Genomic DNA, 13,693 nt, shown 5'->3' on the forward strand with positions numbered 1-13,693 from the left:
TTTCCATTATAGGTTTTATTTTTAGTTATAGCTATTATTCGATTGGCAATAATGCATTGATACAGATAATTTCATTCCTAATGTTTGCTAAGAAGTTTTTCAATCACTCAGATTCCATTTCGAGAGCAACAGCTTAGATTCCATTGTTGGTCTTGCAATAATATTTTGCCTGGTTGATCTCCATGTAACTGCACCACCCCAAGTGTAAATACATAACCACTAGTGGATTTTATCTCATTTGAATCAGAGATCCAGTTAGCATAATTGTACCCTTCTAGAACAACGAGAAATCTACTATACTCAATGGCATAATCCATTGTACCTCTCAAGTATTTCATGAGTCTCGCAAGCGCATCCTAATGATCCTAACCAGGACATTGAGTGTATCTACTTAGTGTACCTACTGCATAAGCAATATCTGATCTAGAAAAGCTCATTAGATGCAATAAGCTTCCAATTATTTGGGCATGCTTAGTTTGAGAAATAGATTCTTCTATGTTCTTCTTAAATTTAGAGTTAGCATCATAAGGGGTTTTCACTGGCTTAAAGTCATAGTAACCAAACTTCTTAAGAAGTTTTTCAGTGTATTATTTTTGGGATAGTAATATACCATTTCCCTTTCTTATAATTTTAACTCCTAGAATCACACTTGCTTCACCCATGTCTTTCATCTCAAACTTAGATCCAAGAAATAATTTGTTTTAAAAACAATATCATTGCATGTGCTTAGCCAAAAGTGATTGTGTCCAAAGAATGTGTGTAGTTCAGTCAAAAGTGGTTGAATCCAAAATAATTGTATCTTGCAAAGTTAGTGAAAACTTGATCGAGTTGATCAAGAATTGGACACAATCTAGGTTTGTTAGAAGAATTATTAAAATAACTTGTGTAAATCTCTTTATTTGTTATCTTTTATATTGAATTTTATTTATTTACTTCTAATCAAAGAAAGAAAGTTTTGCAAAATCTAGTTTTTTTAAAATATAAATCAACAATGTATCTATCCTTTTTGCCTTTTTGAAGTTGCATCTAACAAGCTTCCTCAAATAAATCTCCCAACTGAAACTTCTTTTTGTTCGTGTTTATAGACAAAGCTTTGTGAAAAGTTTTAAAAAAATAAATAAATGCAAAATTCATTCCTTCCTTCCTTCTTGTATATTTGGCATATTCTCACCGTTGGTATTAGAGTTCAACCTTTAAAGGGTTAAACGCTTGTTTGCAACTACAAAGAAGATCCACATGGCTGACATAAAAGGGTGTCTAATCGTTGAGGTAGCATCCCTCACAAAGCCATCAACGTTTCTAAGGAGGACTACCCCTACTGGAAGGATATGATGAAGATGTACATCAAGTTCATACGAGGAGATACTATCATTAAAGTGCTAAAAGAGGATTGGATACAAGACAAGTTTGAGCAGATGCATTTGAACAACAAAGTAATTTACATGTTTATCTATGATTTGTAAAAAAACGAATATAAAAAGGTTTGCAAATTGAAGAGTGTCAAGGATATTTGGTACTCCTTGAAAATGAACACCAAAAAGTAAATGAAAATGTTTAGTTGAGGAAAGTTATCACCTTCACACGCTAATATGAGTCTTTCACCATGAAAGATGGTGTGATTGTGGATTGGGTTTTGTATACTTTTGAACTATAGCTTTGAAAAGTTAAGAATCATGTTAAGAATTGGTCACTAATTCTAACAATTGGTGTCAGAGTTGAGTTCTTGAAAGTTACTCAATTTTCGATCCTAAAATCTTTTTTGAAAATGGTTGAAAAACTATCCTTTAGACATGGTGCTTCTATTAAAAGGTAACATTTATTTTGTGGACTGAACTATCAATTTTGGTGCCTATATTTAAGGACAAAGACCACCACTTTTCAGGAGGCAAATAAAGAAGCAGATGTGAGATGAGCTTTTAGAAATCTTGAGAATGCTCGAGATGCATCTCTAAGATAACTAGCAAAAGAAGCATTTACATTGTTTGAACAAGGTCTTTATGCAAGATTATATGAAAGTAAATGAAAGAAAGTTGGAGCTTTGAAATCTTTAGATAAGAAAAAAAATACTTATGAGGTTAAGGCAAAAAAATTTAATTGCTGAAGAAATATCTCTCATCTCAAAAAAGTTTAAGCAAATGATTAACGAAAAAGTCAGTGCTCGCCAACAAAAGATAGGAAAGTTTCATAAAAAAAAGAGTTAAAGATAACTTTTTGGTTATCTTCTCTGAGTGTAGAATACCTAGCCACGCCCCCAAACTGGAAGAAAAGCAAAGATTTAAGAGGAAAACTTTAATGGCCATATAGGAAAATTCAGACTTCAATGAAAATCTATGTCTGATAAAAAAATTTGCAGCGGATAAGGAATTAATAACTCCAACTTTTCTTTTCAAACTTATCATATCCATCGTTTGATGAAGATGGTGAAAATTATGTCTAATAAAGATATTTTTACTAGCTACAACAAAATCTTTGGCAGTATTTAAAATTAAGATAAAAAAATTTAAAGCTTTAGATTTTAAAATAAGAAGCTCAAAGAGAAACACAGATGCTGAAAAGATAAAGATAAAGTCTCTTGAAGGAAAGATATTTTTCTGCAAGAGCATTTTTCTAAATTTGCTAAGAGTTCAAAACTCTCAATCCTCTCTTCTCAATCGTAAGACATTCATCAGATAAATTTGACCTAGATTACGACTTGAAAAGATAAATTATGTTAAGAATATTAAGACTATTTACCATATTGTGATATGTTTAGACACTCCAATATTAGATGCAAGCACAAGAAGTAAGATAAATCTAATAAGAAAGATCCAAAAAGATGTAGGAATCAAAGAATCTTATAATTCTTGTTGCAAATACGTTGTATGGAAAAAGCTGATAGACTAAGTTTCTAAATATGTTATTTGCTTTGCTTTAACTAATTGTATGAATTGCTTATATACAGAAACTCAACTCTTTTATATCCTTTATTTATCAAAATAATTATATTCATTTTATCTAAACAATTCGTGATTTTTATCCTACGTTAAAAATTTGTATATCTTTTGTGTTATGTCTTCTGTTTTTTTTACTATATTTTCTTTAATGTTTCTTAAAAAAAATATGCGTGGGGAGAATTTTATTTCAGTAATTATTGCTGTATTGATATTTTGATATATTATGTTATCAGAAAAGATTCAGAATCAATTGTTCAAAGTAAAGTAAAACAAACTCGTACACTTTTTCAAATTCATATGCATTCCCTCTTCCTGCAACAGCTTCGGTATAAAGGTTTAGTTCCTATATACTACACCATTTGTTCATTGACTGGTTGCCGAATATGAACTCATCTTCCCAAAAGACAAATGAATCAGAAGCGATTTCAGGGATAAATATGTAAATTTTATTTGATTTAATTTAAGGGAAAGTTCGAAAAACGTTTCTACAGGTTACCACCGATCCATCTTAACAATTCAATAATTAATTAATAAATCTAGTGGTAAATTGTACTTTAGCTCAAATTGAATTAATAAATCTACAGATACATTCTACATTGTGAAACAATTATTTTTTAACTTGATAGAACCATTTAACATAGCATAATATCCAATATTGTTAATCTTAAGTATATCCCTATCAAAAATAATAATAGACATGAGTCCATTTATCATTCAGAAGGCTAATAATGAATACCAATGTATAGAAATTATTATTTGCCTAATTAAAAAAATTAGAATAAAACAAAGTGTATAAACGATTAGAATTACAGTTTTACTGTACTCTTAATTTCCTTCTAATTTAATTTCAATTGTACCCGAATCCAATTTGCAAATACCAAACCGTCCTCAAAGTCCTTTTCCATTAGTCTTAAACAACAGATATTTATCTCCCAAAAATAAATCTTAGATATTCATATAATAACCCTAACTAGAAGACAGCTTAAAACATTAATAGAATTATAAATTTACTTTTAACAAATGCTATTGAGTGCTCTATAGACACTGATTAGAAAAATAAAAGCAAAATGGTTTTTATAGGAATGCATTAGAACCGTTCTCCTATGGTTTGTTATAGCGCTTATGGATTTCGATACAACCGATATTCTTAAAATAATAGTTAGCAAGACGTTTTACTTTAATAATCTCATTCGGAGTTCAGATTTAAAGGTGTCTTAAATAATTAAGTTAAGAGTTCATTTGACTGAACCAAAAAAATCAACTGCAACTCAACAAAAGGAGTTTGATATACAAGATCTACCATTACCCAAAATGTTCGCCAATCCTTGACAAGAGGTTAGCAATTACACTTCAATATACATTAAGAAAAATTAGAGGTTCAACCTTTTAGTATAGTTTAGGTTACCTGTAAGGTGAAATGGATCTATTAGAAAATCAACAAAATTCAAAACCTTAACTTATTGGGAGGGTTGGAAATCCCATAGAATACATCATCCGACGTTGCGTTTTTTCGGCCTTTTCCCTAGGTGCTTAGCAGTCCTAACTTCCACTCTTGCTGTGTGAACCATGTTATTTTGTGTTCCCGTTTCCTGCTCAATTTTTCTCTACCTTTAACAAGGCAAAACTATTCAAGCAATTTTTATTTCTCTCTACCTGCCACATATCAAAGGCAACTCCATGCAATTTTTATTTTTTGTTTCACAATTCAAAAGACCATTCATGCAACATTCATCAAATAAATTCTTGATTACTGCTCCATTTTCTCAAATTCTTACGAACTATTTACAACATTGTAAAATCATACATAAGTTGTATACTTGTCACAAATATACCCACCATGATTTTATATCCTTTTAATTGTACAATGACTTTTTATGCATTTTAGTTTACTAAATTGAAACAAAAGGTCCTAGGCACCTGACCCCATAAAATTTCAAGTTAGACACAAGAAAAACTCAAGTATTCCATCCTACAGACACAGCAAAAAAAACACATACAGACGAAACCCTAAACCTATAGGCACGATAAAACAATATATGTGCATGTACTGAATTGCCTCTGTATGCCTAGTGTGTATTCAACTACCCACTCCAGTCCAAAATAGTTCAAGCCTTCTACTATGTCAAACAATATACATAGATAAACAATAACCTCGAAGAGTAACTAAAACAATATATATGCATGTAATGAATTGCTTCTATGCCTAGTGTATGTTTGAATTCATCTCCAAATTCAAGGTCATGCGCTAAGATTTAGGTTCAATGTCATCGATGTGTACAGAGAAGCACCCAAGTTTGAGTGGATCTTGGGTCTTTCCCTACCTTTACACCCAGTCCAGCCGATGATCCACGAGAACTGTTAATTCACAGATCATTTTCCAATCCTTCGACATAATCCAAATCTTATTTAAGAAAAGATCTTCTACACAACATATAAATGATTTGTGGACACGGCCACTATGAAATACAAACCCATCCACACTTAAATAACAAACCTAATATTTCATATCAAAAACTGTCTTCTACCAATTGAAATATAAAAAAAAAATACAGCTTATGCTTACAGCATTAGCCATCCATTGATGAAATCCAGTAAATGATGTTGAAAGGGAAGTGGATGCTTTACATCTCTTAGCAACCCAATCTCCCAGCTGTACCAATTAATAGAATTATCAATTGTACTATAAGCATTGCAAAAATGCATCAATTCTTGCAGAAATCATGAAAGCATAGTAAAAGGTTTCCGTCTTATATTGAAATTTAAAAGAGAAAAAAACTACCCACAATGTTCAAATGAAAAAATAAGTAAAACAATGACCAAGGAATGTAAACAAGCGGGGAATTGTTGTTCAACCCGGTAAAGTACTTTTCATGGGTATTGGAATATTAAGAAATCTAAAATAACTGTTGGCCATCAGATCAAATTACCGCTTGCAAAATTCTTTTCAAACTACTACAATGTAGTGTGCCCGAGTAAAAAATTCAGGGAATTGTTAAACTGGTTAATATAAAGTTGACTACTTTAATGGGAATTGGAATATTAAGAAATCTCAGTTAACATAAATTTCTCCAATTCTCAGAAAACACACCTGAGTACTTGCTCCTAAACATGCTTCAATCAAAACATTTCACCATAAACTGGGCATAACACTGAGGCAGTCAGTGCATAATTCAATGTTATAATCTACCACATCGCATTTTAGGAGAAGGATGGGCAAGGGGGACCATATCATTGATACTAAGAATTAAGAAATTATTACAGCACAGTAAAAGTAAATAATTCAGATCTTAAAAATCTATAAAGACAAAACGGAAAAACACATTATAACAAACCAAGTTTTGCTTTGTACCTCTAGAGAGACTGAAGGAACAACTAATTGAAGTTCTATACTTTAAGATATACTGGTAACCTCCTCAACCTGCTTGCTTTGATACTTGATACTGCAGTGACATTTGCAGACAACTATCATAAAAAATTCTTGTATTCATATGATAATAAGATAACTGTTTTGCTAACTTTCCACTTCTTGAATTGACGAGAGCAAACACTAGAGGTATGCAAAGCTGAAAATTAGTTGTTTATTTCCTTGTCATGGGGAAGAGAGATGGAAAATAAACTGTTTAAAAAGGGGGAAAATAGGCACAGTAATAAGCATCCAGTAAAAAACTTGGTTGCAAATTTATGGAGCGTTAATCACTGTTCATTGACAATTTGGTCTTGCCTCAAAAATTGGTGTAAAAAAAAGTCATTAACACAAGAATGTGCCTGTTCAAAACAAGAGCACAAATGTTTTCAAACACAGTTGTTAAACATCACAAAACAATATTAGGGGGTGATTTTCTAATCAATAGGAATGATACAAAAGTATAGACCTGTCTTTCAATTTTATTATGGCAGTATTAACAAGTCCAAATAAAAATAAATAAGCTCATAAACAGAGCTAATTGCAAAAATATTCCATCATGGCCATGAAATTTTTTGCAATTCATTTCACTTAGATACAAGAATTGGAAACATTAACCTATCACAGCAAATAAATTCTTGTATAACATTACTTCGGATCCATAAAAATATAGAATGTTTCCTTCTGATAATTGGTCATTGCCCTCAGATAAGAGGTCACAGCCACTTCAAATAAAAAAAAAGTGATGATTAATTCTACTTAAAATTGTCGCATCCACGATAAAATAATTCACAGTAGATCATGTCATCCACAAAATTAAATTTGGGAGAATAATTCATAATATGCCATTGCTGAATTATATAATACAGACCAATAATTTGTTCAGGTAGCAATATTAAGATGAATAAAACAGAACTAAGTACTCTGAACCCTCCATCATCGCCAACACACCCCACTACCACAAAAAACAATACAAACATACATTAAAAATCGGCTGAAGTACTAGAATAGCTTCAAATTCTAGAGACACTATCTGTCTCACACATAAAACATATCCACATTCCTTAATATCCAAGATATCAAAGGAATGCATTACCTTTTAATGCATAATGTCACCCAATTTCTTTGGAAAGATGCACAGAAGGTCCTCTTGCACTTCACACCCACCGTTTCTTGCAAACACAATGTGAATATTAAAATAGAGAGAAGAGAGATAGCTGCTAGAAAATCCAGAGCTTTAATACTCAAAACCAGATAAAATTTGTTTACAAATATGCCAATGGAAATATGTTACAAAGTTTCAGCAGACACTGACAATTCCTAATTTTAGAAGCCAAATGTCACACCTTGAGCAGCAAGCTATGTCCCAGATGCATTTCTATATAATGATCAAGCATCAAGAATGTTAACCTGAAATAAATCTGGTTCCCAGGGAGGTAAAAGAATACATCTTCGCTAAAGCAATAAGTTCCTGTTAAAAAACAGAACGAGTGATCGTCTAAGAAACATGCTTCCAACTTCCATTTAGTGTATTCCCTCACCTCGAACACTAAAACATTCAGCAGTGTTAGAATAACTATTGAGACATAGCCTTAGCAAGCTCCATTCTTAGCCAAAAATTCCACCAGTCCCTGATTCACCCTGCTGCAACTCCTTCCTGCGCTGCTCTTCTAAAGGATCTGGACTCTTGTATATTCTCCGCACACGCCTATTCACATGAAGAAATCATGAAAACTTATCAAAACTGAAAAATTGTAGATAAAGACTCAAAATATTTTCCACAACTTTCCTCCTCTGTCGAGAATATAGAACAGTCAAGTACAGCTTTTGGTATAAAAAAAATTGCTCCAGGATTTCCTATTAGGTTAAATACCTGTCCTGAGCGTGTTGAGCAGGAAATGTAGGCATGAATTCTTTACTTTTGGGAAGAGGAACCTCACGGAACCACTCATGATTTAGAGCAGCTTCGGCAGTGATCCTCTGCATAAAATAGTGTCTTATCTTAATATTCATACAAATATTTATTACCAAATTAATTCGTGTAGCTCATGTAAACTGTACCTTTTCGGGGTCATATGTTAGAAGCTTGTTCAACAGATCAAATCCTGAGTCAGAAAGAACAGGAGATCCCGTGAATGATGTGGCAGGAAACTTTTTACGCAGGAGGTTGTACCTGAAAGGAAGATTCCAACTGTTAATACAAAATAGAAAAGTTGTTCAACAGTCAAGTCACCAAGGAAGGCCAGATAGTCAGACCAGAACCACCCAAAGCTGGAAGCCTGGGAAAACAGTGGCAAAACATAAGCACAATATAATCAAACAGTAACTTTCTAAATAAAGGAAATCGTAAGCACTTACTGGTGTTTGACAAAATTGACCTTGACTCCAGGTAATTTCGAGAAACCAGGCCAAATTGCTTCATTAGGGGTGCCTAGAATCCGAAAAATCTACAAGTAGAATAACAGAAATCAAAAGTCTAAAACAACCACCAAGTAATTAAGTGCAAGACACCACATGTTACAAGGAAATAGAAAAATGATGCAAGAATATATCTGATGAAAAGAAAATAACATTACCATACCTTGTCAAGTTGATCAAACTCCGTTCTCCCATTAAACAGTGGTTCCTTAGATAATAGCTCAGCCATTATACAACCTAGAGACCACATGTCTATGGCTGTTGAATACTGTTTTGATCCCAGAAGAAGTTCAGGTGCCCTGAGAAACATATGGACAACAATTAGGTAAATGACTTCATCTCGGCAAGAGATGTAGCCAAACACATATTGAGATGTGAAGGCAAGTGCAACAAGTGAAACACCCAGTGTGATGACAGAGCATGCACTCATGTAAAAGTATTAATGCTGCATAAAAAAGGATGGATAAGCACGCAAATATTGACCTAAAGTTGCAACTATAAGGCAATGAGGCTACTTTGTTGCATAATAATAATAATAATAGCTTTAAACAAATATTAGTTTTATTACAACCATTTGACATGACAAACATTACTACATGGTTCACAAATTCATGAAAACAGTTAACTAACTATACCTAAGAATGTAATACCAAATATCCTATGATGTAAATAGACACATACAGAGAAAAAGAGAGAAAATCAAATTGCATATATAAGCAGATTAGCATTTACCTGTACCAAAGAGTAACCACCAGGTGTGTATATGGCTTTAAAGGACTCCCATACTGACGAGCCAAGCCAAAATCACAAATTTTGAGCTCACCTCTATTATTTAGAAGCAGATTTGATGTCTTTAAATCCCTATGAAGCACCCAGTTGTCATGAAGATACTTCACACCTTCTAAAAGCTGGATCATCAAGCACTTCACTTCACTCTGGCTGAAAGGTTGCTTCATTGCTTCCATTAGTCCTTTAAGGTCATGCTCCATATATTCCATGACCATGAAAATGCTATCAAGGCTACTTCCTACCACTACTTCTTTAACATCAACTATGGATGGGTGGTGAAAAGAAAGAAGAATGTTTATTTCCCTAAGAGAAGTCAGTGGGAAGCCCTCTTTTTCCTTCTCCATCTTGACCTTCTTCAATGCTACAATTTCTCCAGTCTTTTTATCCCTAGCCCTATATACAACACCATATGTTCCTTCATCTATCTTGTTAAGTCTCTCAAACTCATCAACACTTCTACAACCCTGAAGCATGTTGACAGTTCTTTGAGGTGGAGAAAGAGGTTCCGGAGTCTCCCGACCATCATCTTCATCTTCATATTCCGTGTCCGAGTGACTGACACTGGTTTCACTTTTCCCACCTTGAGGATCAACCTCCATGAAGTCATCCTTCTCTGACTCGATACCAGGATGATCATCACTGCTGGAGGTTCTCCCACGGACACCTCTTTCTTCAGATTCAGATGATCTGGCTCTAGCTCCTTCAATCCCTTCTATCTTGGATTCCACAGGGCTCAATAACTTGTTCCTTAGTCTGCCATCCAAGAACTCAGGAGACACCTTCCTCCTCCGTTTGGGCATTTCCTCATCATTGAGGATCTCACCCTCATCACCAGGAGAGTTATCTCCAGCTGCCCATCTTGAAGACGATATATTGCGAGCTGGAACATAAACTTCACCTTCTAAATGCTCAGCTTCCTCCTGATCATTACCCCACCTCCCTTTCGGAGGTGATGAATGCAAACCTGAAGGAGAGGGCAGGGTAATCTTAGATGCTGCATTCATCTGGAGATCCTCGGTCTCCTTGTTATTGACAGGATGTATTTCAACCCCACCATTTGCAGCATTTGGTGACTGTGACTGTGACTGATGGAGGAACGCCTTTGGCAATGGAGGAGGAGGAGGAAGAGCTGCTGTCACCACTGTAGAGGCAGAAACCCTAACTTTGGATGACTCACTGACATCTTTGTCATCCTGATCCCACACAATGGGCGAGAATTTTCTTTTCCTCTCCGGCACCGGTGGAGATCGGGTTCTTTTTTCTTCCAACATGGCAACCTCGGAGTCTTTCGCACCCGATTCTGATTCAATAGCATCATCAGACCCACTCTCACTGGAAAGCTCACCAGGCTCTCTATCCATTGCCTTGACAGAGAAACCACACCGGCGAGGACCAAGGCCACTACTACCAGAGTCACTCCTACTCGAAGATGATCGGTAACCACCATTAACACCTTCCCTCTCCTTAATATCCCTCTGCCTCACCCTAACCCTGTCCCTGGACCCACCCCTCACAACATCACCGCCACCATTCCTAACACGATCGTAATCCTCTTTCGAATTGGCGAACCCGCGTCTAGAACCTTCGAGTTTCGATTCGCGCTCTCTGAACTCGTTTTCGCGGTAACCGCCATGTCTCCCAGCCGCCATATATCTCTGGCTACCTATATGCGTAAATTACAAGGGAAACCCTAATCCCCCTTCGGAACGACTTCGTATTTTTTTTTTTACGGAACCCTAAACCCAAAAAACAGCAAATCCGTGGAATTTCAAAACTAAAGAAGAAAGCGTGAGAGATCTGAAGGCAATTGGAGATGACGAAAGAAGGTGATATAGAAAAATTATGAGTTGAAATAAAGTAAGAAGGCAAAAAGAGGATTGGTATCGAAACCCTAGAAATTTAGGAAGAGGCGTTGAAGAATTTTATAGAGATTGAAAAGGCTTACCGATGATGATGAATTTGGATATTAAAAGAGAAAGCCCCAGAGAGGCAACGCAATCGAATAAGCGATGCGATGCGATGCGGTGCGGCTGTGAAGAGAAGAGAAAAGAGAGAAAAAGAGAGCGACCCTTCGCGTACAAAGAAAATTGGGCCCTAAAGAAAACAGGGTGACAAAAAAACTGGATATTATCTCGAGACTCCTTTTTCCCAAATGTTTTAAAACAAAATATTATAACACAATGTTTTAACATAACTATTTTATTAGCTTTAAAATATTATAATACAATGTTTTAACCTAAGTATTTTATTAGTTTTAGCGTAAATACATCCCATTCATTGCTCATCTCTTGGAAAAAAAAAACCCAAAAACAATATCGTGTGGAAAGAAAACAGAATTTGAAGTTACAAAGAAAAAATTGAAAAGGATTGTGAGAAGATTAGTTGAGGATTATTTGAAAGAGGAAATGAAATAGAAAAAATAAATAAAATGGTGTTATATAGATTAAGGATATATTAAAAAATAAAATGTGTAAACAAAATTAATGTTATTATAGACAACATGAAAGGAGTATTATTTTATACAACTAAAAATGTAATAAATACATATTTTTAATATAATTTTTATTTTAAATTTACTATATATAAATTGTGTTATGATATTATTGTTAGTTATTTATACGTTTTAAAAATATTAAATCTACTATCTCTTTATATAAAAAAGTTAGGTTTCCAAAATTTATAATAATAAACTTGTTAGTTTGTTTATACATCTATATTTATTTAATATATTTTTGGTGATTTGTAGTTAATTACTAATGGAGTTTCTGTTACAACTTTTTTGTTTTTATTTTCTCTTATTTTTTATTTTTTACTAACTTTTAAAATTTTACTCAATCGATTATATTTCATTGTGTTTGTATCTTCTCAAGAATTTCCTCTTTCTTTTTTCCTTGTTTTCCATTCCCTTCCCTCATCTTTGTTTTTTTTTTTTCTTATATTTATGCAAAAAAAATATAACTCGCTTTATCTTTGACCTTACATATTAAAAGTGCGTTCATTTTTTTTATCGTGTAGATAAATTATATCTTTTATTATTTTCTTCACCATCTAGTTTTATAATTTCTTTTATTATGGATTGTCAATTTTTAACGTTTTATATTCATATGTTAATTAATTTTTTATTTGATTTATTTTTGAAAATCTACATAAGCTAGATATAATACAAAATTATATATTATATATAATATATAAATGAGAACAAATTTCACATCTTATATAGTACATAAATGAGAATAAATCTTACATCTTTGATACTATTTTATGAGGTTGAATTGAACTTATATTTCACTCAAACATGGTATTAGAGTCATTCAAAGTGTATCCTAATCAAGATTTGAACCTAATCATGACACTCGTTATCCGGTTTTCTCAATTTTTACGCTTGATGTCCTTGACATAAACGCAAGATGTCCTCAACATGAATGCACGATGATCTCGGCATGAACCGTGTGTTAGAAATTTCATATTAACTAAAGATAAAATCAATTTATAATATATAAATGAGGTAAACATCACCTTATTGAGATTATTTTGTTATATTGAGTTAGACTTAAATTTCATTACCTTAATATGTATAAAGTGTATAGCAAAAATATCTTGATAAAGGGATAAAGGAACAAATTATTTTAGGATAAAGGAACCTCTTAAGCAATATGCTTAAGAGAGAGCTAGATGTAGTATGTGAGTTTGGGTGAACAATTATTAAAATAAGTTGTGTTACTTGTTCTTCTTGTTAACTACATGACCTAGTCTAGTTCCCTATGATAAGAGTTTAGGCTCTAATCGATCCCCTTTTAGAGCCAATTGTTTCAACAATATTATGTCAACTAAGATCTATGTTAGGAGGTGTTGAAGGTTTCCTTGCAGGTGTGGATAAATTCAATGTTCAAAGCATTTTCTAAGATATATGTTATATTAGCATTGAAAGGGGTATACAAGGTAAATTGAGGACCACGAGGCTCTTGAACCATTGGTGTAAGTTGTGGTAAATGATGAATGTATTCTCTCTTATAAGGTTTCCTCTTTATAGGAGTTGTTCCAACTTTAACTTTGTTCCAAAAACATTTGAGTTCCTCTAATTGCATGAACTCGGTAGCTCTACACCTTAGTTCATTTAAGTCAAATGTTGGCTCGAACAATCTTTAATGCA

The 13,693-nt window shown here is 33.5% G+C and overlaps 1 protein-coding gene and 1 long non-coding RNA gene across 7 annotated transcripts; both read right to left on the bottom strand.

Annotated features, from left to right (window-relative positions):
- Nucleotides 1-5,306: 5,306 nt before the first annotated feature.
- Nucleotides 5,307-6,170, bottom strand: LOC150029125 (uncharacterized). Its single transcript, XR_016518664.1, has 2 exons — nt 6,022-6,170; nt 5,307-5,583 (listed from the first exon to the last, which is right to left on the bottom strand). It is a non-coding gene; the product is annotated as an uncharacterized LOC150029125 (long non-coding RNA).
- Nucleotides 6,171-7,554: 1,384 nt separating this feature from the next.
- Nucleotides 7,555-11,702, bottom strand: LOC137811573 (Protein kinase superfamily protein). Of its 6 annotated transcripts, XR_011081103.1 has the most exons (9): nt 11,489-11,639; nt 9,487-11,279; nt 8,918-9,053; nt 8,695-8,783; nt 8,593-8,615; nt 8,398-8,509; nt 8,210-8,316; nt 7,878-8,044; nt 7,555-7,807 (listed from the first exon to the last, which is right to left on the bottom strand). XR_011081103.1 is itself a non-coding variant. In XM_068613364.1 (7 exons), exons 2-7 carry the CDS (start codon nt 11,190-11,192, stop codon nt 7,945-7,947), a joined length of 2,250 nt encoding a protein of 749 aa, XP_068469465.1. In that variant the 5' UTR covers nt 11,193-11,279; nt 11,489-11,669; the 3' UTR covers nt 7,555-7,944. The 6 variants fall into 6 exon arrangements, 2 of the variants coding, with proteins under 2 accessions (XP_068469465.1, XP_068469464.1); XR_011081099.1 differs by lacking the exon at nt 8,593-8,615 and having other exon boundaries at nt 11,489-11,686; XR_011081101.1 differs by having other exon boundaries at nt 7,555-8,044.
- Between the last annotated feature and the right edge of the window lie 1,991 nt (nt 11,703-13,693).

The sequence above is a fragment of the Phaseolus vulgaris genome, chromosome 2 (genome assembly GCF_051622355.1).
Source record: "Phaseolus vulgaris cultivar YP4 chromosome 2, ASM5162235v1, whole genome shotgun sequence".
Lineage (NCBI taxonomy): Eukaryota > Viridiplantae > Streptophyta > Magnoliopsida > Fabales > Fabaceae > Phaseolus > Phaseolus vulgaris.

Bases quoted from the DNA above. Each gene is read 5' to 3' on its own strand.
- LOC137811573 (XM_068613363.1), bottom strand. From the start codon at position 11,192: ATGGCGGCTGGGAGACATGGCGGTTACCGCGAAAACGAGTTCAGAGAG. The intron at 8,510-8,694 runs GTAAGTGCTTAC...TCTTCCTTTCAG, and splicing joins GTCAATTTTGTCAAACACCA to GTACAACCTCCTGCGTAAAA. The intron at 8,045-8,209 runs GTATTTAACCTA...TCATGTGAATAG, and splicing joins GCTCAACACGCTCAGGACAG to GCGTGTGCGGAGAATATACA.